This window comes from Gasterosteus aculeatus, chromosome 13 (genome assembly GCF_964276395.1).
Source record: "Gasterosteus aculeatus chromosome 13, fGasAcu3.hap1.1, whole genome shotgun sequence".
In the NCBI taxonomy this organism is placed as follows: Eukaryota; Metazoa; Chordata; class Actinopteri; order Perciformes; family Gasterosteidae; genus Gasterosteus; species Gasterosteus aculeatus.
The window spans coordinates 19,293,387-19,316,199 of record NC_135701.1 but is presented as its reverse complement, the minus strand read 5'-3'; the positions used below and the strand labels follow the sequence as shown (position 1 = coordinate 19,316,199).

Here is a 22,813-nt window from a genome sequence, read left to right as displayed (position 1 = left end):
GTGAGCAGTAGGATTTTGGAATTAATTAATTCAATTATTTCAAGCAGATCCTGGCCTCACAAAACCAAACTAATCCTGTAACGCAGCGGTTCTCAAACTCTTTAGGCCACCGACCCCCTTCTACATGCCAACTGGGTTTATTCAACCCCAATCCCCCACAGTTATACACTTAGAAGTATATTTATAGCTGCATTAAAATTGGACCAAGTTTTGTAAATGTTGCTGAAAAAGTTAGCTTCACAAACTAGGCTCACGTTAGCTAGTGTGTATTTAAAAGGAGGAGCTAAAGTGTATTTATTTATTAAAATGTACATTTTAAATTTTAATCTTCCAAAGGCTAGTTTTATAATTCCTAATTCATTTTGTGTAAAAACCCTATTGATTTTTTACACTTAGGCACCCCACTTTGGGAATCCCTGATGTAACGGCATGTAATGGCAACAATGTGTGTAACGCTTCAAAATGTTTCCTTGAACGAACAAGGTTATAAATTGCAAATGTTGGAATGGTGTGGCCATGAAAAGGAACTGAGCTGGAGTGTCTCACACTGATAAGATGCCAGTCTCCTGGCTGTAGAGACATAACACGTTGGTTTGGAGGTCACCTGTAGGTAGAAGAACTGCCTGGCCCTGTGGTGACAGGAGGAAGGTTCTTGGCAGTCTACTGAGCACGTAACAACATATTTGACTCTGTGCAAAATGTTCCACAACAGGACGAGACAGAGGGATTTGAAAAGTGTCCTGGACTCCCTTGTGCACAGACAGGTCATCTTTGGCACCACAAGGTTAGAAACATTGCCACACAAAACATCTTAATTATCAGATGACCCAGAACACTGTGGCTCGAAGTGAAAAAGCACAGACTGTCGATCTTACTAAGGTAGAAAATGATTGCAGTTTTTCCAACAATGGGTTGTGACCAAAATTGCATTTTTGTTTAGTTAATAATTATTTTTCATAGGAGCTGCTTAAAATAAGGACTTTGAGCACAGGCAGCTTTTCACCCGGACAAACAGGCAGGATGAAGTCGGGGCAGAGTCTCTCTGCGTGTGTCCTGCTGCTACTTTGCGGGACATGGAGCACAGACGGGGGGAACATTTTGGTGTGGTACACTGAAGGCAGCCACTGGATCAACATGAAGCCTCTGCTGGAGACGCTGATCGACAGGGGACACCAGGTGACGGTTCTGGTCCCGAGCACGTCCATGTTCATGAACACCAAGGAGCCTTCTCGCTTCTGCTACGAACCCTTCAACGTCTCCGTTTCTATGGAGACCATGGAGAAGTTCATGAAAGACTTCCTTCACTTCTCCATGTATGAGATTGATCACATGAGCTACGTACAGATTTATATCAGATTCATGGATATGATGGAGGAAAACTTGAGGTTTTCTTTGATCTATTTAGACGGCGTGGTGAAATCTGAACCCATCATGAAGAAGCTGAAGGACAGAAAATACGACCTTCTCCTGGCTGACCCTGTCTATCGAGGCGGCGACTTAGTAGCAGACATCTTGGGCATCCCCCTGATCTTTTCCTTACGGTTCTCTCTTGCCCATCACTGGGAAAGACAGTGTGGTCAGCTACCTGCTCCTCCTTCCTTCGTACCCGGCGCCATGAGCAAACTCACCGACAGGATGGACTTCTCTGAGAGAGTGGGGAACTTCCTCTTCTACGCGCTGCAGGACATCGTGATCGATCATGTAAGCTGGAAAGTACTCGATAAATATTACTCCGAAGTCAAAGGTGAGTTACTCCAATACAAGACGCACGGTGTAACATTAATTTATTGAACTTTAGATTTAATTTCATATTTTCAGTAAATATTTGGAAAGTTTGCCATTTCATTGTGAATGCAGTTTTCATCCATTACTTTTTGTTTCATGACAGGAACACCCACCAGTGCCTGTGAGACGATGGGTCGGGCAGATATCTGGTTGATGCGAAACTACTGGGATTTTGATTTCCCTCGTCCTTCCCTTCCCAACTTCAAATTTGTTGGAGGAATTCACTGCAGACCGGCCAAACCGCTGCCAGAGGTACAGGGCCGTCTCTACTTATCACAGTATTAATACGTCATTACACCTCCTCTACAGTACTCCCAAACTAAACAATGACGAAATGTCTCTTGGTTTGCATTGTGATAATGTGATTCTTACAGGATATGGAGGAGTTTGTGCAGAGTTCTGGAGATGCTGGCATCGTGGTCTTCTCTTTGGGATCATTAATCAGCAACATCACGACAGAGAAAGCAAACATTATTGCCTCAGCCCTCGCTCAGATCCCACAAAAGGTCAGAGGGCAAACTAGGAGCCAAATGGAGTGAAATGAATGACCTCCAAAAGCAGTTTTATTAGTGTTGCACTGTTGGATGGGCCTTGATTTGTCACATGACAAGAACCATTTCAAAACTTCGCGAATGAGGCCTTTATTTTGCAGCCATTGAATTAGTAAATAAAATGCTTTCGGACTGATCTTAATACCAGCCACTTGTAGAAAGTGGGTGATGAAAGTGAAGTTTGGAGGTCAGTATTTATATAGCATTTGTATTTAACAATAATAAATGGTGTAAAATCAAAACATGCCATTTTTTTCTAGTTGAATAATTACAGTGAAGGGAAAGAGAAGTAAAGCAATGAGAATAATTCAAATGGGTTGGTTCAGCCTTGTTCAAGGGACAGTCAGTTACAATGAGGGCATTTTTGTTAATTGCGAAACTCTGACAGGCCAAGTTGTGTCAGAAATTAAATCTACAGCCATGGTAGATTATTACATAGAACTAGCAGTGTTCCCTTCTTGTTTACAGGTGCTTTGGAGATACAGTGGAGAAGCTCCAGCAACTCTGGGTGTCAACACTAGAATCTACAACTGGATCCCACAGAATGACCTACTGGGTAAGTGGGCCCTTTATAAAAGTTACTGAACACGATTTAAACATTTAAAAAAAAAAAAAGAGAAATAATTATCAATACCAGATGTTAGAAACCATCCACACATAAGCCTTTGCCTATGTTCAGTACAAGCCTCTAGTAGTCTTTTCATCCAGTAGTTCAGTTTCTGTCACAGGAGACCTTTCATCCATTTACTATGTGAATTACATTATGAGACTATAGTATTAAAATGAATGTCACCAAAGAAATGCACGGCCTTTAATGTAGGTAGGCTCTGATTGAGCCTGCATCCAATCTCAAGTCTTTGCCAACATTCATAATATGTTTATAGTAATCGTGTTTCTAATAACCGATCTTGATTGAGGAAAGTATTGTATGTTTCTTCATTCTTTGTACCGTATCAGGTCACCCAAAGACCAGAGCTTTCATCACCCATGGTGGAGCAAACGGGATATTTGAGGCCATCTACCACGGCGTTCCCATGGTGGGAATTCCCATGTTCGCCGACCAGCCAGACAACATGGTGCATGTTGAGGCAAAGGGAGCTGCACTCACCGTAAACTTGAACTTCATGAAGCAGGACGACCTCAGAGATGCAGTCAACACCGTCATCAATGACAAATCGTAAGTTACCTACTAACTGATTCAGAGACGCCATGAACCACAAAAGCGTCTTGGCCAAATGTAGGATGTCAGTTCAGTTGACATTTAAGAGCTTCAGGGGGAAAAACAAATGACAAAACAACTGGCCTACCTTTGGCCGACCAACATAACAAAGATAAACATAATTGTAAGGCCAAAGAAAGTAATCCCAACCCCTGTATGTCTCCTCCCACAGGTACAAGGAGAACGCCTTGCGGCTGTCCAGGATCCACCACGACCGACCAATGAGTCCTCTGGACGAGGCGGTGTTCTGGATGGAGTTCACCATGAGAAACAAAGGGGCCAAGCACCTGAGGGTGCAGGCCCATGAGCTCACCTGGTACCAGTACCACAGCCTGGATGTCCTGGCCTTGGTCCTCGCCATTGATCTGGTCCTTGTCCTCCTCTTTGTCAAGACCTGCAGTTTCTGCTTCTGCAGGTGCTGTGGCAGAAAGGCGAAGGCAAAGAAGAAGGCAGAGTAGCTGAACTTTGGTGTCTTATTGGTCTAATTTGAAAAATCAAAAAAATGTTTGTCATGTGAAACGAGGTATTTTACTTTGTTCTAGAGCCTTGAATCTAAGACTAGAGTCAAATATTTTCTTCCTCTACATGTATATATCATGTATCGACAATATACACATTTGCTCTTCTGGCTATGACTGGTAGTTGAATTAATTGCAAACAGGTGTAAGCTAATTTGCATAACTGCACCTGCAGCCAATTAAGCAGTTAATGAAGAGTGTTCATTGGTTGGTGCAACTTTGTTAATGAAAACAGACAAACAGGTTTGAATACATTCCTTTACTGGGATAATACTGATAACACCCACCCCTTCAGACTTTCACAAATATGGACAGTCTGAAAATCAAAATCTATATAGAGGGATTACCATTTTAACACAAAATTAAGTAATGTAACCGAAAAACTAAACAGCCCTCCCATATCAGGGCAGAAATAGATATGGCAAATATCCATAACCGTGTCTACATTATTCATGAGTCACCAGTTTGGGGATTAGCAAGCATTATATCCATCATTTCTTCATTTTTCCATCTTCTTTGAGTCTCCATAACATAAGCTCCATGCAGGCAGCAGCATCCTCCTCAGTGTCATGGCCACAAACTGGGAGAAACATTATCATGTATTTAGTCAGATGTACACTTTGTGGGGGGAAAAAAATATTTATAAATTACAACAAAAACCCTTGGTGGTATTCACACTCCGTTATTGTAGTCTTATTATGATCCATTTCTTTATTTAAATTTGGATTTAATTTCAGATATATGGCAGGGTTTGAACTCATTGGACATCCACGTGTACGGTGGCTGCAGTTATCCATGATGACCCACCACTCTCTTGGATGATCCTCATGAGATATTCAGCTGTGAGGTTGTTGAGGGTCAGCTTGTGAGGGAGGCCAAGACGGTGAGGGAAGACCACCGATGTGTCAACCACCGTCCCATGGAGCAACTAAAGAAAAGAGGATGATATCTGAAGTCCTTATTACTGCAGGCTACCAACTCAGCCAATGGCAAAGCCCATCAGCAGGGGCCCAAAAGATGAGGATTCTAGTCCTGCTTATTAGCGCAACTTAGACTATTGACCAAAGTAGATCACCTAACGTTAAATTCAAACAAGGCTTTGTTAAACACTTGTCGCAAATACACCAGCCCAACATTACAAAACAAGCAGCCTTTGTAATGAGCTCTGATGACATCAGGACCGCAGAGCCTTCTTCCGCCACCTCTTCAGACGCTACCTTGACTGAAAACATTAAATAGTAGCACTTGAAATTGTACTTGTAATGGCTCTTATCTATAGCAAGTTGTAGATTGGCTTATTTGATGAAATTGAGTTTGTATCCTTATGGTTGAAATGCACTTATTGTAAGTCGCTTTGGATAAAAGCTTCAGCTCGATGACATGTAATGTAACGTCTTCAGCCTGTGCCAACAAATCATGCGGGAAAAATGAACAATTCAACCTCCATTATATAGTGGAAGGTTTAATATGAGAGCCAAAGAATACACGCACACCAAATGTACACGCAAGTGAGTCATCGAGCAAGGTAAACGTTTTGTAGTGTGTTTGTGTTCTGTGTAGTTTTGCACAATAAATGAGATCTCTAATACTTTAACTGTTCAGTAAAACAGTTAAAGTCACCAGGCCGTTATCTTGAGAGGCCCCAAGATAGAGATTCTAGATAAAACAAACACAACGGGATATACAGTTACCGTCCATCCTTCAAAGTTATACTGGGATACGATAAACCACCACGCCGAGCTCATCGTCCATACATGGTAGACTTCCTTCTGGTCAATGCAGTTACGCGTCTGGCAGTTCATGATTGAGACTCTTAGGCTGACTTTACAGTATTTCCAGTTTTAGAAGTTAGTTGTTTTTTGTACTTTCCCAACAGTCATCTTTTGAGAAAAGTTACTTTAGATCAGTGTATTTTAGAATTGTTAGAAATTGTTTAGAAATGTTAAATCAGAGTGCGGTATTTACAATATTTTATGTTCATACTGCTGCCTGGATTAACCAATGATATAAGAATTTTTTTTTTTTTTTTATAAATAGCATGAACCATGCACATGGCTACTCCTGAAATAAACAAACATGTTTAGGGGTTCAGCAAGGGAGCATGTTGAATGGCCTCTATTTGAACATCCACCTGTCGTGTGTAGTGAAAGAATCAAAGGTGCGGTGGTAATAGTCACCTTTAGGGCACAGAGGTCTGTTTCCAGGCCGTGTCCAATCAGAATGGTGTCGGCGCTGACGAAGCTCAATAAGGTCTCTTGCACCTCTCTGAGGGAGGTGCGGTTACCCTTCACATCTTCCTCACTGACGCCTGAAAACCTTCACAAGGGATATCTGTACAGTAAAATCCTAATGTTTTCAGTTTGTTGGCAAAACTACTGGATTTAACTGCTCTACATTCTTATTTTAGGTGTGCAGAACGTATTTGGGTCAATAGATATTACCTGGTGTTATAGTCAATGACCTCATTATCCGGCCTGACGAAGGTGTCGTAGACGACTTGCAGGCTCCAGTTGACCACAGTCACTCTGGACAGCTCCAGACCGTGAATGGTGTAACACTATGGGGACAGGGAGTGTTTCAGTTTGGCACTCAACGCTGGGAAGCGAAAACAAAGAAAAGCTGCATGCATCACCATGTCACAATCCAAGGAGTAGACCCCGGGGCAGCTGGTGTCCGAGGGAAGTCTGGGGACGGTCGACACAAACCCTTCCAGGCTGACGAAATCGTGCACGTGCACCTGGCGAGGGACAAAAAAAAAAAAAAAAAAGATGGACAATGAGGTTTCAGGCGAGAATCCTGTTACAGTATATTTCCCTGCTCTGGTCTTTTCGTACCTGAAACACCTGACATCCAGGCGCTCCCATGACTCCCTCGCAGCAGCTGTAGCGCGTCTCCACTCCACCTGGCACTGTTGACCGTAAAAACGCGTACACGATGACCACATTGCGAGTGGTATAAAAACACTGAATTATTGTTTGATTAGTTGAACATTTTGTCGGACTTTAAAAAAAGAAAAAAAATGAAAACTGGAATACTCACCTTTTTTCGTGACTCCTTTCCCGTGGTGGTAATTACACTCCTCTTTCCGAGTGTGTTTACCCATCTGGTTCACAGAGTACGTGGATCCACATCGACAGCAGATCCTCTTGAGGGCTTTAAGCAAGAAAAATAAAATCAGTGCTGAGAAAAGCGACACTGGTTGCAGGCAGAGCACTAGCCGAGGAGGCCCTCTGGTGGACAAACACGGGAATAGCGCGACATGGTGGTTTCCCGGGAGAGAGAACGTTTTCACTTACGGTCTGCGATGCCTTTCTTACTGTCTACAAAGAGAACAGCACAGCCAGGGTTCTCTGGGTGCTGGACAGGAAAGTTGCTCTCAACCAGAGTTTCCTCAGTCAAAATGTAGTCCTTTAAACTCTCGTACAGCGCCGTGTCACCTGGTGAGGAAAATTAATTCACTGGGACGCCGCGATGGTGTTTGAATGAAATACTCAAATCCCCAAAAAGGAACGTTATTCTCACCGTTTCCTTTTAACTTGTTAAGATCAAGTGAAATGTTGCCTTTAGATCGTTGGCTTTTGTCTTCATTTTCATCTGCAGCAGAATATAAAAAAAATTTTTTTAAAAAGGATTCAATAAGCAGATCCTACGTTGTGTCGGTTTTCATTGAGAGCGGCATCAGTTTTCCAGAAATTCTCACCTTTAGCTGAAACAGCACTTTGGTTCTTCAGCTTCTTCAGCGCGTTCACTGCAACACTCAGATATTTCAGTTTGTTCACGCTGCGATTGTACACAGCCTTCTCTTCATTGAGCGCCTGTCAACAATAACACGGTTTAAGAGGGACCAGACTGCCGTTTGTCATTGAGGATCACATAAGAGGTCAAAATCTCACCTTTTCAAAAGCTTCATTAACATTCGCCGTGGTCTTGAGGAACTCCTCCGTGAACATGTTGACATAACGCTGTCGGATTTCATGGGGCACTTTGTCTTTGGCGGCCTCACACTGCTTCAGTTTGCGCTTAGTAGGCACCGGCTAACAAGGACAAATTCATCATTAATATTGCAACAGATGAAACCAAAAACAAAGGACGCTTTCCACTTCTCACCTTGACAGCGGCGTGGACGGCAGCTTGAGGAGCGGCGGAGGCAGCGGGACTCGACGCGAAGGCCGAGGCCAGTGACGGCTTGCGCGCCGGCGCTGGGATGAGCACCGGGGCGGTCGTGCGGTATCTTTGCAGAGGGGTAACTGCAGGTGGGTGGTACATCTGTCTCACAGCCACAGCGCTCGTGGTCACCTGGCTGATCGGGGTGAGCACTGAAGTCACGTGGCCGGAGCCGGAGGAGGCGGGCAGGGGGAAGAGGCCCTCCGGGAGGATCAAGTGCAGGTTGTTGTCCACTCCGATCACGGCGGTTCCCAAAGATATGTAGTTCATGTGAGCTGTAGAATGAGAGAGAAAAAACAAAACAAAAAAAACACACACGTAGGGGGGGTAACGCATCCATGCAAAGCACTTAACATACGCTTGAGGAAACGTTTTATGCTGCTTCAAGTTGAGAGACACTCAATTTGAGATTCATTCATTAATTTCTAGGGGTGGAAAAAAAAAAGATTTTTCAATTTCTCTCGATTCTCTGAGCCAGTCACCATGGTCTCTACACCTGATTGGTTACAAACCCCGTCTTTGGATTGGCTGGAGTGATGCATCCACACAACTATAGAAGCCCATTTCCGTACTAATGTAAGGGGATACAAATTATGAGATAAAACGTCAAAAAAACAAACAAACGCCCCCCTTCGGTAATCGTAGTGGAACGTAGATGACAACCAGCTACAACCATCATTTACCGTCACATTAAGAGCAATGCGTCCAGCTCGCAGACCGGTCCGTCAGTCTGAATCTGAATATCTTGCCAACTTTACCGAACTATGGAGGAGCCTGCGCATATCTTACCTCATTATTTCGATTTTCCAAAAAGTCAATCTGTATTGAAAGTTGGCAAGATTTTCACAGATTTGGACTTTTTCCCGGTATTTTACAAATACGGTCTGAGACCATAGACCAGCTTTTTCTTCATTTAAAAAGAAGAATCTGTTTAATATATTATTATTTTTACATAGGCTACTTATATTGTGTTGAAATGCAAGCTGCATTGGTTCTTGCATGGTTGATGGAAAAGCATATTTGTGACAAAGATTTTTTTTTCTCTTAAAAAATGATGATTTGCTTTAATTATCAAATAAAGTAGGAAGTGATTAACAACCTCCTAGTAGCAACCTAAGATTTCAGAACATTTAGAAAATCGAGATGCATAGATAATCGTTTTATCAGTATAGAATCAATAATCGGTTTAGAATCGAAGACCTCTGAATCGGAATCGAATGGTGAGGTGCCAAGAGATTCCCACCCCTATTAATTTCATTCTCTGCAGCTAACAAAATGCTTACCATTTTGTACAGGAGCGGACTGCAGGTTCTCGGGGGGTTGGGTTGATGGGAGAGACGCACTGTGGGTCTCTGGCTTCCTCTGATAGCTGGAGGAAACAACGAAGGCCTGACCGCCTTTAAGCGCGGCGGCTCTGTGCTGGACCTGCTGGACCTTGCAGGTGGTCGAGGGCCGGGAGGTAAATCCAGACACCGCTGGCGCCCGTAGGGGAACCAGCACCTGGGGCTGAGGTCTGCTCTTAACCACAGGCAGCTTAACAGAGCAAATGCATGAAAAAAAATTATATACAAGTTAACGTGAATATATTGATCATTTTAAACAAAATAGTCAAAATGTCCAGTGTGCTTGCTTGATATTGAAGACGAACAACAATTTTTAAATTTATTTTTAAAGTAATCACTTTTAAGGCAGCGTGTACCTCTGTATGTTTGGCATCATGAGCCACCCTCTTTCCTGGCAATGCCTGCGGTTTGACGCTCAACTTCGGCTTCTCCACATCGGCGGCAACCTAAAAACGCGTGGACATGAAAAATGTTGGAGGGGAAACCGACTGTTAAGACAGTGAGAGTTAATGAATCGTCCTCAGCATCCTTACAGACACGTCGGGCTGCTTTTCATCCCCCTGTTCCTCATTTGCCTCCATGAAGATCCTGTAGCATTCCTCCATCGGATCACTGTCGGAGAACTCCGCCTCAGAATATTTGAGCTCGTCTTCATCCGAGCTGGAAGTAATGCGTATAACCTCCTCCTCATCATCATCACCACCACCCACTTCCGTCACAAAAAGCTGTCCAGTTATCAGCTCGGCGCCGTTTGACCAAGCCGGCTCCGTTGGCGCCTGTCCTGGCACTTTGGCTGGCGCATCCTGGCTTTGCGGCATCTCTGGCAGCCACTGGTTACTGAGCCAGTTCTGAGCGCGCTGCTCTGCGCTCCGGACCCGCGTTGCACCTGGGGAGTCCGAGTTAGCACCCGGAGGGTCGTCAAAAAGGGAATTCTTTGGGTGAGAACGATGCGGCTGCAGTGGATCCATTTTATCCCCAACGCAATGGGGCAGCTCCCACTGGGAAAGGTCCACCTGGAACGGGTCGTCGGCCTCCTGCGCCAACAAGTGGTTGCTGTTGGCGTCTTGCTGGTCCGCGGTGGCAGGAGGACTTGCAGGTTCAGGGCCCGCCGCCACTACTTTTTCAGCAAGAGAGCGAGTTTGCACTTCTTCTAAATAGCCGGTTAAATCAATTGCACCCCCGTCAACTGGTACAGCCTCACACTCTTTACGCTCATAAAGACCAAACAAATCTCGAATGTTCTCGTCATTGCAGTTACTATAGCCTCTCATTTTTGGCGATGGTAGAGTTGTGGCCTCGCACGCGTTCAGAGGTAGAACAGGCTGGGTTTTGACCTTTGCTTGGTTCTGGATGAGTTTGCCCGAGACAACGTCACCAGGTGTCCTTCTCTTTTTGTCAGGCGAGGGGGGAATGTCAATAATCAAGTCATCGTCTTCGTTAGAGTCGTCAAGGGGCTCTGAAGATGGCAACCGGGAGGGCGGAGACTCATCGGCGGAGACGTTTCTTTCCCTTTTCAAATCTCTCCCGTTTTTCCCTTTTTGCTCTTTACCGGAGGAACCGCAAGACCTCAAGCCAGCAGAGAAGTTGGACAGAGGGTCGTACTCCAAATCGGTCCTGGGTTTTGAGTTGTCAACCACGTACTTCTTTCCTCTGGAAGACGAGCGAGTTGGGGCCGCGCACGACGATGGACCCCTTTCCATTTTTTTACCTACAGCCTCAGACTTGGAAGCAGAGAGAGCAGGTGCAGGTTTTCGGTCGTCTGCCAGCACGGTCTGGTAGCGGGACAGCCGCCTCTGCTCCTGCTCCACCTCGTGCCGTACGGTTTCAATCTCCTTGTTGATCCGCTCCAGCTCCTGGAGGGAGTCATCTTTGGCCTCGTCATTCACCGCATAACAGTTTTGCTCCCCTGTACAAAAAGGAATGTGAAACAGGAGGTTCAAATACACATAACATGTTGGTAGTGCTGGTGGGGGAACATGTAGCTGTGTGCACGCTATGCATATTTACACATCCATAATTTGTGCTTTTAGAACCCAAAAGGTTTATTTTTTTTTAATCACACTGGACAGACTCACAATGTGCTTAATTTAAAGTAACATTACAGGGATGAGAACAAAATCCCAGGAAAATTAAGTAGTGTATTTCTCATTTAAATGCCAAAAAAAAGTGATTCAGTAAATAATTTAAAAAACGTGTGACGATAAGTTGACGGACACGTCGGGATACCTCAAAGCACTGACCTGCAAAGCCAACTATCGGCGTTTGACGAGAGCCGCCGAGCATCTCCCGCAATTCTTTGGCATGTTTGTACAAACAGTGCGGCCGCTCACACGCACGTTTTGAGAAAGGACAACTTATACCAGAGAAAAGACCAGACGAGGGGAACATCGGGAAACACCGCCGCGAGGGTTCGGCTTCGACTGACTGATCGGCGCGTGCGACAGGTGCTCCAACTGAACCCTTCGGTGACGTCAGCCTCGTTTATATAGTCGCAGGCGAGTGTTGCTTTTAAAACAAAATTAAAAATACGTTTTTCCTCCCTGAATATTATTTTTTTTTTGTGGGGGGAAATAAAACTATTAAAAAGGCCGGTTAATTACACAAACGAGTTTGTTCTTTGCAGTTCTGTTTGTCGCCGCGGCGCCTCCCGGTCGGCAGGTGGCGCTGCTGCACAAAACCACCCTCAACACATCTGGGTGAATTGTTCCCTTCCGCAACCCACAACCATCTGCCACTAATACCTACGAGACACATATAACTTTTAGAATGGATAACAGCGAGAATGACACGGGGGAGGATGAGACCGAGTGGAATAACAGTTACGTGGATTCCTTCCCGCTCAGCGCCAACGCAGCTTCCGGTAAACATTAAATATAACGTTTGTTTTCTGGCTTCATGCAGATAGAAACAGGGCTCTGTCTAACATGCTGTTAATAGGTGCAGCCTTAACAATTGTTGTGCGTATAATCTGCTGTTTCAGATGCAAGCCTCGACAAAACATCAGGAGCAATTACAGGTGAAAGAGTCATTCTGCATTTTGACCTGGACTGCTTCTACGCTCAGGTGGAAATGCTCAGAAACCCTTCACTGAGAGACGTCCCTCTGGGTAAACCGAGACACCGCACGATATGTTGGGTGGTGGAAGAAAAGAAGTTGGCGAAAATAGTTTTGTGATTCAATAATGTCTCTCAAATCATCAGGTATTCAGCAGAAATACATCATAGTCACCTGCAACTATGTGGCAAGAGGTCACGGGGTCACCAAGCTGATGTCTGTGACTGATGCAAAGGAGAAATGTCCTCAGCTGGTGCTGGTAAAAGGAGAAGACCTGACACACTACAGAGACATTTCGTATAAACTGACAGGTAGGACGGATCTCTGCTAAATACAACTGTCTTCGACTACCAAGTGGTGGAGAAATCCACCGCAAAACACACGCAATGAAGAGATCCCATCTCATCTGTGGATCAAGGGTGATAGGTGATAGCAGAAACTAATTGATTAATAGAATCTACTCAATATCAGAACATTTGCGTTACATAAACTCTAAAATCTACAGTGCAATGCAGAGGAACATTCTTTTCAAACAGATGCTACAACTATTACAACGAGTTCCTCTTTTACACAGTTCCTATTTCGTCATTTCTTTTTGACCTTTTTCTCGTCCTCCATCCAGAGCTGCTGGTTTCCTTCTGTCCGCTGGTAGAGAGGCTGGGGTTTGACGAAAACTTCATGGACATCACAAAGATGGTAGAAAGAAGGCTAGCAGAGACACCGGCGTCCAACCGCTTTTCATTCAAAGGACACGTGTACAACCATCGCAGTGAGTCGCACTTGTGTGTGGCTGTACATCTGGCTCACTGAAAACCAAGAAATGAGCTGTGAAACAAACCTGAAAGCTAAAACTAAAAGATATTTGCATTTCACTCTCAGTTTCCCATGAAAATCGTACTTTTGGATTCTCTTTTTCACATTTCCGTTTTTTCTTTTCCTGCACAGGTGCAGACGTCGCCAAAGCAAGTGATCACCCGAGGTTGGCTTTAGGTTCGCACGTCGCAGCAGAGCTGAGAGACGCCATCCACAGCAAACTGGGTCTGACCGGCTGCGCCGGCGTCGCCACCAGCAAGCTGCTGGCCAAACTGGTGTCGGGCACCTTTAAACCCAATCAGCAGACCACGCTGCTGCCTGAGAACGTCGGTGACATCATGGGCTCCCTGAGCGGCCTGCGCAAAGTACCGGGTACGCGCGTGGTCAGAGAAACTTCGTCCGTGCAACTCTTGTGTGCGGTATTGCTGAAATGTTTTTAAATCCCAAACTCCTTTTTTGAAGTTTCTTTGGCGCATGCAACTCCCTTTAAAACATGTTCTTCAGGGGTCGGTCACCAAACTGCGAAGCGACTTCAAGCGCTGGGACTGGTCGGCGTTAAAGACCTTCAGCTCTTCCCGTTGAACGACTTGGTGAAGGAGTTTGGGGCTCCCAGTGCCCGGCGCTTGAAGAATCTGGCCCTCGGTGTCGATGACTCGCCTGTCGCCCCCACCGGGGCCCCCCAGGTAGACGAAGGCGTCGCAGTAATGATCTGAAAACCGCATTTGATCGATCTCACCTCGCTTTTTTCCCCTCATCCGCATCCGCTACATGTTTCAGTCCCTCAGTGACGAAGACTCCTTCAAGAAAATTTCAACAACCAGAGAAGTTTTGGAAAAAATTCAGGAGCTCCTGAGTAGTCTGATGGAGAGGTGAGTCATCGCCCCCTCTGTGGATGTTTTAAAGCTCCGTCCACTGGATCTAACCTTCGGCTATCTCCTGAACACCAGGATGCACAAAGATGGCCGGCAGCCTCAAACCCTGCGCCTGACCCTCCGCAGGTACTCTGCAACCAACAAGTGGTTCAGCCGGGAGAGCCGACAGTGTCCGATTCCCAACCACGTAGGACAGAAGATCGCCTCCGGTGAGCTCTGGCTCCAGGAAGGACACCGTTGTGTCCCACGTTAAACTGGTCCGTGGAGGGGGGGGGCGGGCTTACGTCATGTAATGTGTCTACAGACAGCAGTGAGGACGCTGTGGTCCAGCTGGTCCCGTTGGCCATGAAGCTCTTCCACAAGATGGTGGACTGCGGCGCCGCCTTCCACCTCACTCTCATCAACGTTTGCTTCAGCAACCTGCAGGCCAGGGGACCTGCCGTGGGCGCGAAGGGCTCCATAACGTCTTTCTTTAGGCAGAACTTGCCTCCCAAAGGAGCGGAAATGTTCTCACCACAAAGCCAGGTAACACAGGGACGTCATCTAGCGGCATGTGGGTGTGCGTTGCCTATAATCAACGTCAGGGTATTTGCAAAAAACATTCAGTCTTATTTTTGTCTTTGTTGTTTCCCAATTGATGAGCAAAATAATGCTACATGCAGGTTCTCATTAAATCAATGAAGAAAGGGTTACACAGCAAACCGAGCCAATGATGTGGGTGAACATAAAATACGTTTTGATGAGAGATTTAAATATTTTGTCTTTCCTTCTGCAGGTAAAGTAAGGTTTTTGGGGGGGTCATTTCCTGCAGTCAGGAGGTGTTTTACACCTTTAACTTTGTGGGGCTTCAACTGTAGTTGGACTCTTCTGATTGATTATCGTTTTTTTTTTTACTATTCAATTAATTGTTTGGTCAAGGAAAAAAACCCAAATTGAAAGATTTGAAAGAGACTCAAAAGGGGCTCGATAAGTCTATTCACTTTTTACCAATCAAAACCTTTTTCCCAACAAGCGAGCAAATTCCTCATTTTTAAAGAAGCAGCAGCGAAAAGGGCCCAAAGTCTGACGTCATGCTGATAGAGATCTGTTCCTCTGCTGTTAAATGATGCCGGCACAATTATCTCTTCTTAGAAATAGCGTTTTGGTTCTCTGAATTTCCTTAAATCCTCCTCTTCCGTTCTCCAATAGGAGCCCTCCTCTCGGAGTGGAAATACCGATCATCTGTTCAGCGCTCACCGCTCGCTCGCTCAACCGACCCCTCCGCACGAAACGGTGACCGCAGAAATCCCTCGTGGCTGCGGGGCAGATTTACACGGGCTTAAAAGAAAACAGAGGCCCGTTGTTGCTTCAAAGAAGCCTCCGCTTGTGAAAGAGTCCCGCAGCACAGCGGGGTCAGACCCAAAGGTCGCCGTGACGCATCCCAACGTCGACGCCGAGGTGTTCGGCCTCCTCCCCGAGGAGGTCCGGAAGGAGCTGCCGTCCGCCGCCGACGTCAGTGTCTCCCGCGTCACAGAAAACGAGTTTTCACAGGCATTTGGTGACTCCCAGAACCAATCCGCCAGTCCGACCGCCGTGAATCACAAGGCCGAGGCCTCGGGCGCTTTCCCGGGAGAAAACGTCACGGAGGCAGGGAGGCCGCCGCCCCCTCTGCCTCCTGACTGCGAGTTCCCGGGAGACGTCGACCCCGGGGTGTTTTCAGAGCTTCCGGCGGACGTCCAGAAGGAGTTGATGTCCGAATGGCGGCGACGGAAGCCGGTCCTGAAGGCGCCGTCGTCCAGGAAGCCGGGGACAAGCCCGACGACCAAAGACCGGAAGGCCGCAGGAAAAGGCAGCCAGGCCAACAATCTGTTAAAGTATTTTAAACCCAGTTAGAGGGCAAAGCCAAGCTGGTGCTCCGGGTCGTTTAGGAGTGTGGAAACTTGTTATTTCTGGTTCTCAGGTGATATGTGCAAATACACATATGTCACTTACATTCAATTCAATGTAATCAATCAACACCAATTGTTAATTGATATGGGATACACTTAATAACGGATGTTAAAAATAATGCTAAATAATCTTAGAAGGTTTTTGTCCCACCTTTGATCAATCACAACAAAAAGGCCTTTTTTCACCCCAGTGTGTCAGTATTATTCTGCATGTTATTTGCTGAATTGGAATATAAGAATATATTGTTCATAAAACCTATTGTTTAAAAACATCTACAAACTGCGTTGATCTTTCTGTGCCTTGAACATAATGTGTGAAAACTCCTTTTACCTCGTCGAGTTACCATTTGTAAAGCCGTACGTTCAGTGTTACGCGTGCATGAATTAGATCTCTAGCTTCAGGTATTGTTTTCATATTGTTTGCAGAAGCAGGATTACTTTGCTGAGCCTCTAGAAGTGGAGACTCATTACTTAACGATTCCCACTGAATCCACAGAGGCTCACATCCACTTTTCAGAGAGCTTTTTTCTTCTTTAACCCTCATGTGAAATACCAGAAAACACAAGGTCTGTAAGCACAGCCCCGCTGGGTCCCTGCTGACCTGAGACTCCTCCCTGCATCACATGGAGGTTATTGGGGGTTGAGGACGCGCCATCGCATCACCGATGAGGTTATTTTAGGCAATCGGGTTAAGCGACGTGTTCATGGGCCTGGGCACTTCCTCCTAAGTCAGACTCATAAAGGTATGTGGCTTTTTGTCGTCGCTGTAAGTGGAACAGTTTGTGTCAGTGGGTGTTTGCAGGTTTGTGAGGTCGACACTGAGACGGCTGCAGGTCAGACTGTTCGAGTGCTCCGGACTGCTGATAGCATCCCGTCTCCTGCCCCCCGCTGTGCTGTTGCACTCTTACTACACCTGGATGCCCTCAACAAACGTTATTCTTCAGTGATGATTGTGGAGCATCTCTATCGGAAAAGAAATGTCATTTTTAGTGGCGCCTTTTTGTTGCGAATGCAAGTCGATAAAAGCGAGTTCCGTCCACCAAACAGCTCTGTGTTTTTTCCTCTCTTGTTAAATCTGAGGGAGGGGGGGGGGGGAGCAGGCGTGACATTTGACTGCTCATGTGGAAGCCAGCCGGAGTCATGCGCCGGCCCCTTCTCTGATCAGGGCCTAATGAGCGTGGAGCTGTGACGTCCCTCTAAACCTTCTGCTGAACCCTCCGACTGCAGAAACTGAAGCTCGCGGGAGGAACCGCTTCACACGTCTGCTCTGCCGTTTCCTCGCGCGAGCTCCCGCTCTCCCAAACTCTCCTGGGTCCATGATCCATCGAAGCGGCCACAGCATTGAACTGTGAGTTCATCTGTGTGTGTGTGTGCAGTCTGAGCCCTCTGCTGCACTATGGCCGAGTGGGACTACGACTACCTGATCAAGCTGCTGGCTCTCGGGGACTCGGGGGTGGGAAAGACCACCTTCCTCTACAGTTACACCGACAACAAGTTCAACCAGAAGTTCACGACCACGGTGGGCATCGACTTCCGGGAAAAGAGAGTGGTGAGTGGCGCTCGGTGCGTTTAGGTGCACGCGGGGAGGCAGGAGGGGGGGTTCTTGGTTTTGAGACGTGTGGAACTAAGTGGTTTGGTTCAGATGTACGCAGGGAGGGGGGCAGACGGGAAGACCGAGAGGAACTTCAAAGTGCACCTTCAGCTGTGGGACACAGCGGGACAAGAGAGGTAAATCGAAACGTTTATGTCACATTAGCTTTTGTATTTTTTCGGACTTTGGCTACTGCCTGCGACCAACAAACGAGGACACTGAGGGACAAATGGGCTAATTTTTTCGAGAAAAATAAAACAACTGTTTAAACAGCTTAAACAAAATAAGCTGAGGCAGATGGGATTGCACATAGTATAATGAACCCAAGTGGACCTGGTTATGGCACAAAGGAGATATAATGCAATCTTAATTAAAAAAACAACAAAGAAATTATTTCTTTCTTCATGTAAGCATGTCGACCCTCGATTTAGATCCCGCCTCTTTAACGTCCCTCCCTAAAAAGCCCAGTCTGCTCTGCAAAGTAGCTGCTGTTCATCTGAAACCACATTTTTCATCATCCATTAGTTCCTCGAGATGTTTCACTCAAGACTACAAATCTCGACCTCATTGGGGCGCTAGAGGAGAGGTCAGGGGGGTCGCCAAAGTCCCATGCTGGGGTCCATGTTACAAGATATTAGGACAATCCAGCCGACAGTTTCTGACATATTTCTGTCTGGGCCAAATAGTACAGCTTTATACTTCACAAATAAACACTTGTTTAGGTTCCGCAGCCTCACCACCGCTTTCTTCAGAGACGCCATGGGCTTCCTGCTGATGTTCGACCTGACCAGTCAGCAAAGCTTCCTCAACGTCAGGAACTGGATGAGTACGTGTCACCTCGGCGGCGCCGCCCCGCAGCAGATCAATGTTCTCAGTTGGATCTCGTGTTGCCACTGAGAGAGAGTTGAGAAACAAAGCCGGGAGTCTGCTCACGGTGGGATTTCCCCCTCGCTTCAGGTCAGCTGCAGGCCAACGCCTACTGCGACAGTCCTGATATCGTGCTGGTGGGCACCAAGGCGGACCTGCTGGACGTGAGGGATGTTCAGGCCAGACAGGCCAGAGACCTGGCAGACCGATACGGGTGAGGCACTACGAATAATAATACCGATGAATTAATCCCTCCTGATGTAAAAAGAGGTAGAGCGTCGCCCTCCGTTTACGCCTGACCAGCAACAATGATGCTTCATTATTAAGATATTTTATATACACAATTAGCATCTTTGACAATGACGTGTTAAATATTTTCAAAGTGTGTTTACAACTAGTATTGATAGTACTTGATTGTTATTATAACAAAATGCAAATGATTACAGTTTGAAGTACTGAATACAGTAGGGATAGCTGGTACTTTGCCTCTTCCACCAGTACACCACAGGGTGGTGCTAGCGAGCTGTTACCCCTCCTCTGCCCATCTCCCTCCTGAGGGTTTAATATTTGATTCAGCACATTGGTCTCCAAACTGTGGTTCGGGGCCCCACAAGAAGCCCCGAGATACGTGCAAAGAAACAAATTAACTTCTGCTTTGTAGGGTTTTAATTTTTTGAACCCCAACCAAATGCTGAATAGCTTCACTTCCTCAAGCCTGTGAATCATGGAGACGTGCAAAGTAGGACTGACTCCTCTGTCGCTCCCCGGCAGCATCCCGTACTTTGAAACGAGCGCGGTGTCGGGTGTGGACGTGGACCAGGCGGTGACCACCCTGCTGGACCTGGTGATGAAGCGGATGGAGCAGAGCGCCCAGGTGGTGCCCAGCTCCGAACCCAACGGCAGCCCCGTCACCAGCCACGAAGTCCAGGAGGCTCCCGTCAGGGGGTCGTGTGCCTGCTGATGTTACGCCCTGCAGCCACTGGGTACTCGCCAGGGTTCCTGCTGGGTGTCATTTTAAAATCAAGTAAAAAAATGTGCATAATTGAGGGGAAATCCGGACGGATATTGTTGTCACTGTGTAAATTCTTCACTTCACTGCTGTCCATCATGTACTTTATCACAGCTTGTGCATTCAGAGAGAGAGGAAGAAAGAGCGTTCAAGACACCAAGACCGATCTGTATATAGCAAGTAAATACCGGTATTGTAAAAAATGCTTTGAATGCATCAAGTGGTCGTTTTCCAGGTGAAAATTCCATTCGTTATCAGAGAAAAATACTGTTTTTATTTGACACATTGAGGCATTGATGAAAGGAATATGCAGGCACATAACGTATATTTATCATGGATTATAATCAAAAACATTTAAGACGTGGTTACATTTCTTATATGAACGATCGTTTTTGTTAGAACAACCATGATAGCAAAGTCACTGACATGATCTATGACTTTTTTTTTTACGACATGTACATAAGCAGCCAAGCTTTTTTATGCATTATGGAACAAAGTTGCCATGCAGATTGAACACAAGTACAAGAATGTTAAAGGGTTGTTGGAACAAATCCTGTATAGTGCTGCGTTTGGAATAAAGACATTTTTCGTTTAGGGTTATTTATATGTCACTGTGTTGTCATTTACATGTAATGCACTAAAAGCTATACCGGTATTCGGACTGGAAATACAATCCTCACAGACTTCGTTAGCATCGTTATTGTTCAAACACATTCTACACATTGATTTAGTTTAAAAATAAGACAGCAAAGTAAAATGACCTGCATTCATGTCAGTGGATTCTTTCCAACACATCGACCTATAGAAGGACATTCATGGAGTCACAAAGAAAATAAAACAATACAATGAAAAAGAAAGATTTGTGTGCCACAAAAAGTGTTATTCAACATTAAATTCAACATCAAAAAATGTGACAATCCAGTTCTTGTACAGTAATACTTGTTATTTGTCATACTAGTGGTCACACATCTTTCAACAATCTGTATGAAGCTAAAATGCCTCCTTTGAACACGCGGTCTTTGGTGTACCTACAAAACATTCCTATGGACGGAGTACAGAAATGATCATACGTGTATACATCTATGACGTCAATTAAACCACCTACTACTCAGCTAAAATTCAAACCTTTTTTTGATCACTTATGTATATTCGTGGTCGACGTGATCGGGAGACCAGACTCCAAATCCTGAAATGTTCATCTTGTGACATAAACCAGCGTACCTCGACCTGAGCCGGAGAGCTTGCAACAAGGACCACGTGTTTGCAGAGTCATGAGACGTGCATCATGTGACCGGCTTTCCATCCCCCCCTCTCACCCCCCCCCCCCCCCTCCCCCACCACCACCACCTCAAAACGCACCCGTCTGCGTCCCTCAGGCACGACAGGGACCCACAATTATCGACATTTACAAAAAAATAAAGCCAGTTAATTTGTGAGTGGATCTTCAGGGGTTTGGTCCCACGTGGAATATATTAGGGTTCTATTTTCAGCTTTCGAACGCCTCTCATATAAAGACACTGGGGATATTCTCAAGGAATACACCCACAGCGTTACAAACAATAGCAAATAACTACAATTTTACCCTCAAACAATCTTCAAAAAGGGTTGTATAAAACTAGCCTAGAACATTTGTTTGTGCCTCTCATGCAATGTAATTCAAATGGATCATGCTCTTAATACGAGATGCAGTATTTATGGAACATTCATTCATTTCTTCGTTTTATGTCACAAATATTGGCTTAAATATGGTTACGGAATTTCCCCTGTCAACAAAAACTGTGAAATAAATAAAGCGTCCTGTTCTTTAGTATTTCTTTCTAATTGAAATAGCGGTAAGGTTGTTGATGTCCGACAATGTTGTATTTCCTGATGTTTTTTGCCACGTTAGCGCCAGGATTTAGGTCACGAGAAGCTGTGGTTCCCTCTGCTCCCTCCTGTTTGCTAAACGAAATGTCTTACAACTACTTAACCATATTAGCTGTTTCTACTAAATATTTACACTAACTAAACTGCTGGTGCAATAGTTTTGGTATAGCTGATTGAACCAAGTGACAAAGCTAATGTTATAATATTCAGCATATAAGATCTGTTCAGGTTTAAGAGTAAAAAAGTTTGTGTTAAATTCTACACATCTGAAATGTGCGATAAATGTAAACTTTGGAGATATGAAATCGCACGGCAGAAAAATACTTATATGCAGATGACTTCATGACTTTTATCTGCCAATTGTGCTAAACTGCATGAATACTAAACTGGCTAAATGTAATAAACTAATTCAGGAACATCTACATTACATAATAGCAAGCAAAGTCATACATTTATAAACACGCTAAAGAACCAAGAACCAAGATAATGAGGAAAGGCTTGGTCAGTTTGGGAAGTAGTTGAGAAAATTTGCCACCTCTCTCGTGTCTTTTAAGTCGGTTAAAATGAAGCAAAAGCAAAACTGGCACTGTCGAAAAGGTAAGAAAATCTTATATAATATTTAAACTTCACTATACTCCATAAACTTTATGTCCCTTTTTAGTTTGTACATAAAATGTCTGTAAAAGGGACAATTTGGGTTTTCTTTCTTGCCCCAAATGAGTTCCTGAGGTCTTGTTTACACTGTAAGGTTGCAGGTTAATTACACACAAACTTAGGAACGAATTTACAAACAGCTGGAAGCAACTTTAGCCCAGAGTTGTGACTCTCATGTATTGATATTACATTGGAATCAAAGTTTGTTACGGCTGTTTGGAGGTATTTCAAAAAACTACAACATAAGCCAGACGTAAAATGAATGATCTGTTTGTTTGAAATTTATTTTACTTTCTATTTAAAAACTACATCTGTGTTGTAGGGAGAGTCGTTTTTGTGGTTATAATTAAAATGTCTCTTAGGATTCTGAAAATACATTTTGGGCATTCATTTTTTTTGAAGATCAAGTCTCTGTGACATAAATGTAGCCGCTAGCGTGGCAATAGACGGGTTGGACGATTTTTTCAATGTCTTATAGCCTCCTAACGTAAACCTAACGTAGGCCGGTACCATTTTCTAAATGCTCTATTTTATTGACACCCTATCGTTCTGCCCATGAATTTATGGCTTGTTGCTGGA

At 45.0% G+C, this 22,813-nt stretch overlaps 4 protein-coding genes across 7 annotated transcripts; 3 read left to right on the top strand and 1 right to left on the bottom strand.

Annotated features, from left to right (window-relative positions):
• Positions 1-829: 829 nt before the first annotated feature.
• On the top strand, positions 830-5,519 carry LOC144383012 (UDP-glucuronosyltransferase 2A1-like). Its single transcript, XM_078087499.1, has 6 exons — positions 830-1,744; positions 1,889-2,037; positions 2,160-2,291; positions 2,805-2,892; positions 3,294-3,513; positions 3,728-5,519. The coding sequence occupies exons 1-6, from the start codon at positions 1,021-1,023 to the stop codon at positions 4,011-4,013; spliced, it is 1,599 nt and encodes a 532-aa protein (XP_077943625.1). The 5' UTR covers positions 830-1,020; the 3' UTR covers positions 4,014-5,519.
• On the bottom strand, positions 4,318-13,457 carry LOC120830376 (RNA exonuclease 1 homolog). Of its 3 annotated transcripts, XM_078087492.1 has the most exons (17): positions 13,235-13,367; positions 12,809-12,916; positions 10,114-11,486; positions 9,937-10,026; positions 9,521-9,770; positions 8,181-8,512; positions 7,967-8,107; positions 7,774-7,888; positions 7,596-7,667; positions 7,370-7,510; positions 7,113-7,226; positions 6,908-6,981; positions 6,706-6,810; positions 6,515-6,630; positions 6,251-6,389; positions 4,881-5,001; positions 4,318-4,653 (listed from the first exon to the last, which is right to left on the bottom strand). In XM_078087492.1, the coding sequence occupies exons 3-17, from the start codon at positions 11,278-11,280 to the stop codon at positions 4,565-4,567; spliced, it is 3,066 nt and encodes a 1,021-aa protein (XP_077943618.1). In that variant the 5' UTR covers positions 11,281-11,486; positions 12,809-12,916; positions 13,235-13,367; the 3' UTR covers positions 4,318-4,564. The 3 variants fall into 3 exon arrangements, with proteins under 3 accessions (XP_077943618.1, XP_040050897.2, XP_040050896.2); XM_040194963.2 differs by lacking the exon at positions 12,809-12,916 and having other exon boundaries at positions 13,235-13,457; XM_040194962.2 differs by lacking the exons at positions 12,809-12,916; positions 13,235-13,367 and adding an exon at positions 11,821-12,228.
• poli (polymerase (DNA directed) iota) lies at positions 12,251-16,527 on the top strand. Of its 2 annotated transcripts, none has more exons than XM_078087495.1 (10): positions 12,251-12,440; positions 12,561-12,686; positions 12,781-12,945; positions 13,257-13,403; positions 13,580-13,819; positions 13,952-14,130; positions 14,225-14,316; positions 14,446-14,528; positions 14,624-14,844; positions 15,508-16,527. In XM_078087495.1, the coding sequence occupies exons 1-10, from the start codon at positions 12,347-12,349 to the stop codon at positions 16,189-16,191; spliced, it is 2,031 nt and encodes a 676-aa protein (XP_077943621.1). In that variant the 5' UTR covers positions 12,251-12,346; the 3' UTR covers positions 16,192-16,527. The 2 variants fall into 2 exon arrangements, with proteins under 2 accessions (XP_077943621.1, XP_040050898.2); XM_040194964.2 differs by having other exon boundaries at positions 14,395-14,528.
• Positions 16,528-16,819: 292 nt separating this feature from the next.
• Positions 16,820-20,314, top strand: LOC120830380 (ras-related protein Rab-27B). The gene is made up of 6 exons (XM_040194974.2): positions 16,820-16,990; positions 17,624-17,796; positions 17,890-17,975; positions 18,561-18,664; positions 18,796-18,919; positions 19,477-20,314. Exons 2-6 carry the CDS (start codon positions 17,644-17,646, stop codon positions 19,664-19,666), a joined length of 657 nt encoding a protein of 218 aa, XP_040050908.1. The 5' UTR covers positions 16,820-16,990; positions 17,624-17,643; the 3' UTR covers positions 19,667-20,314.
• The last annotated feature ends 2,499 nt before the right edge of the window (positions 20,315-22,813 follow it).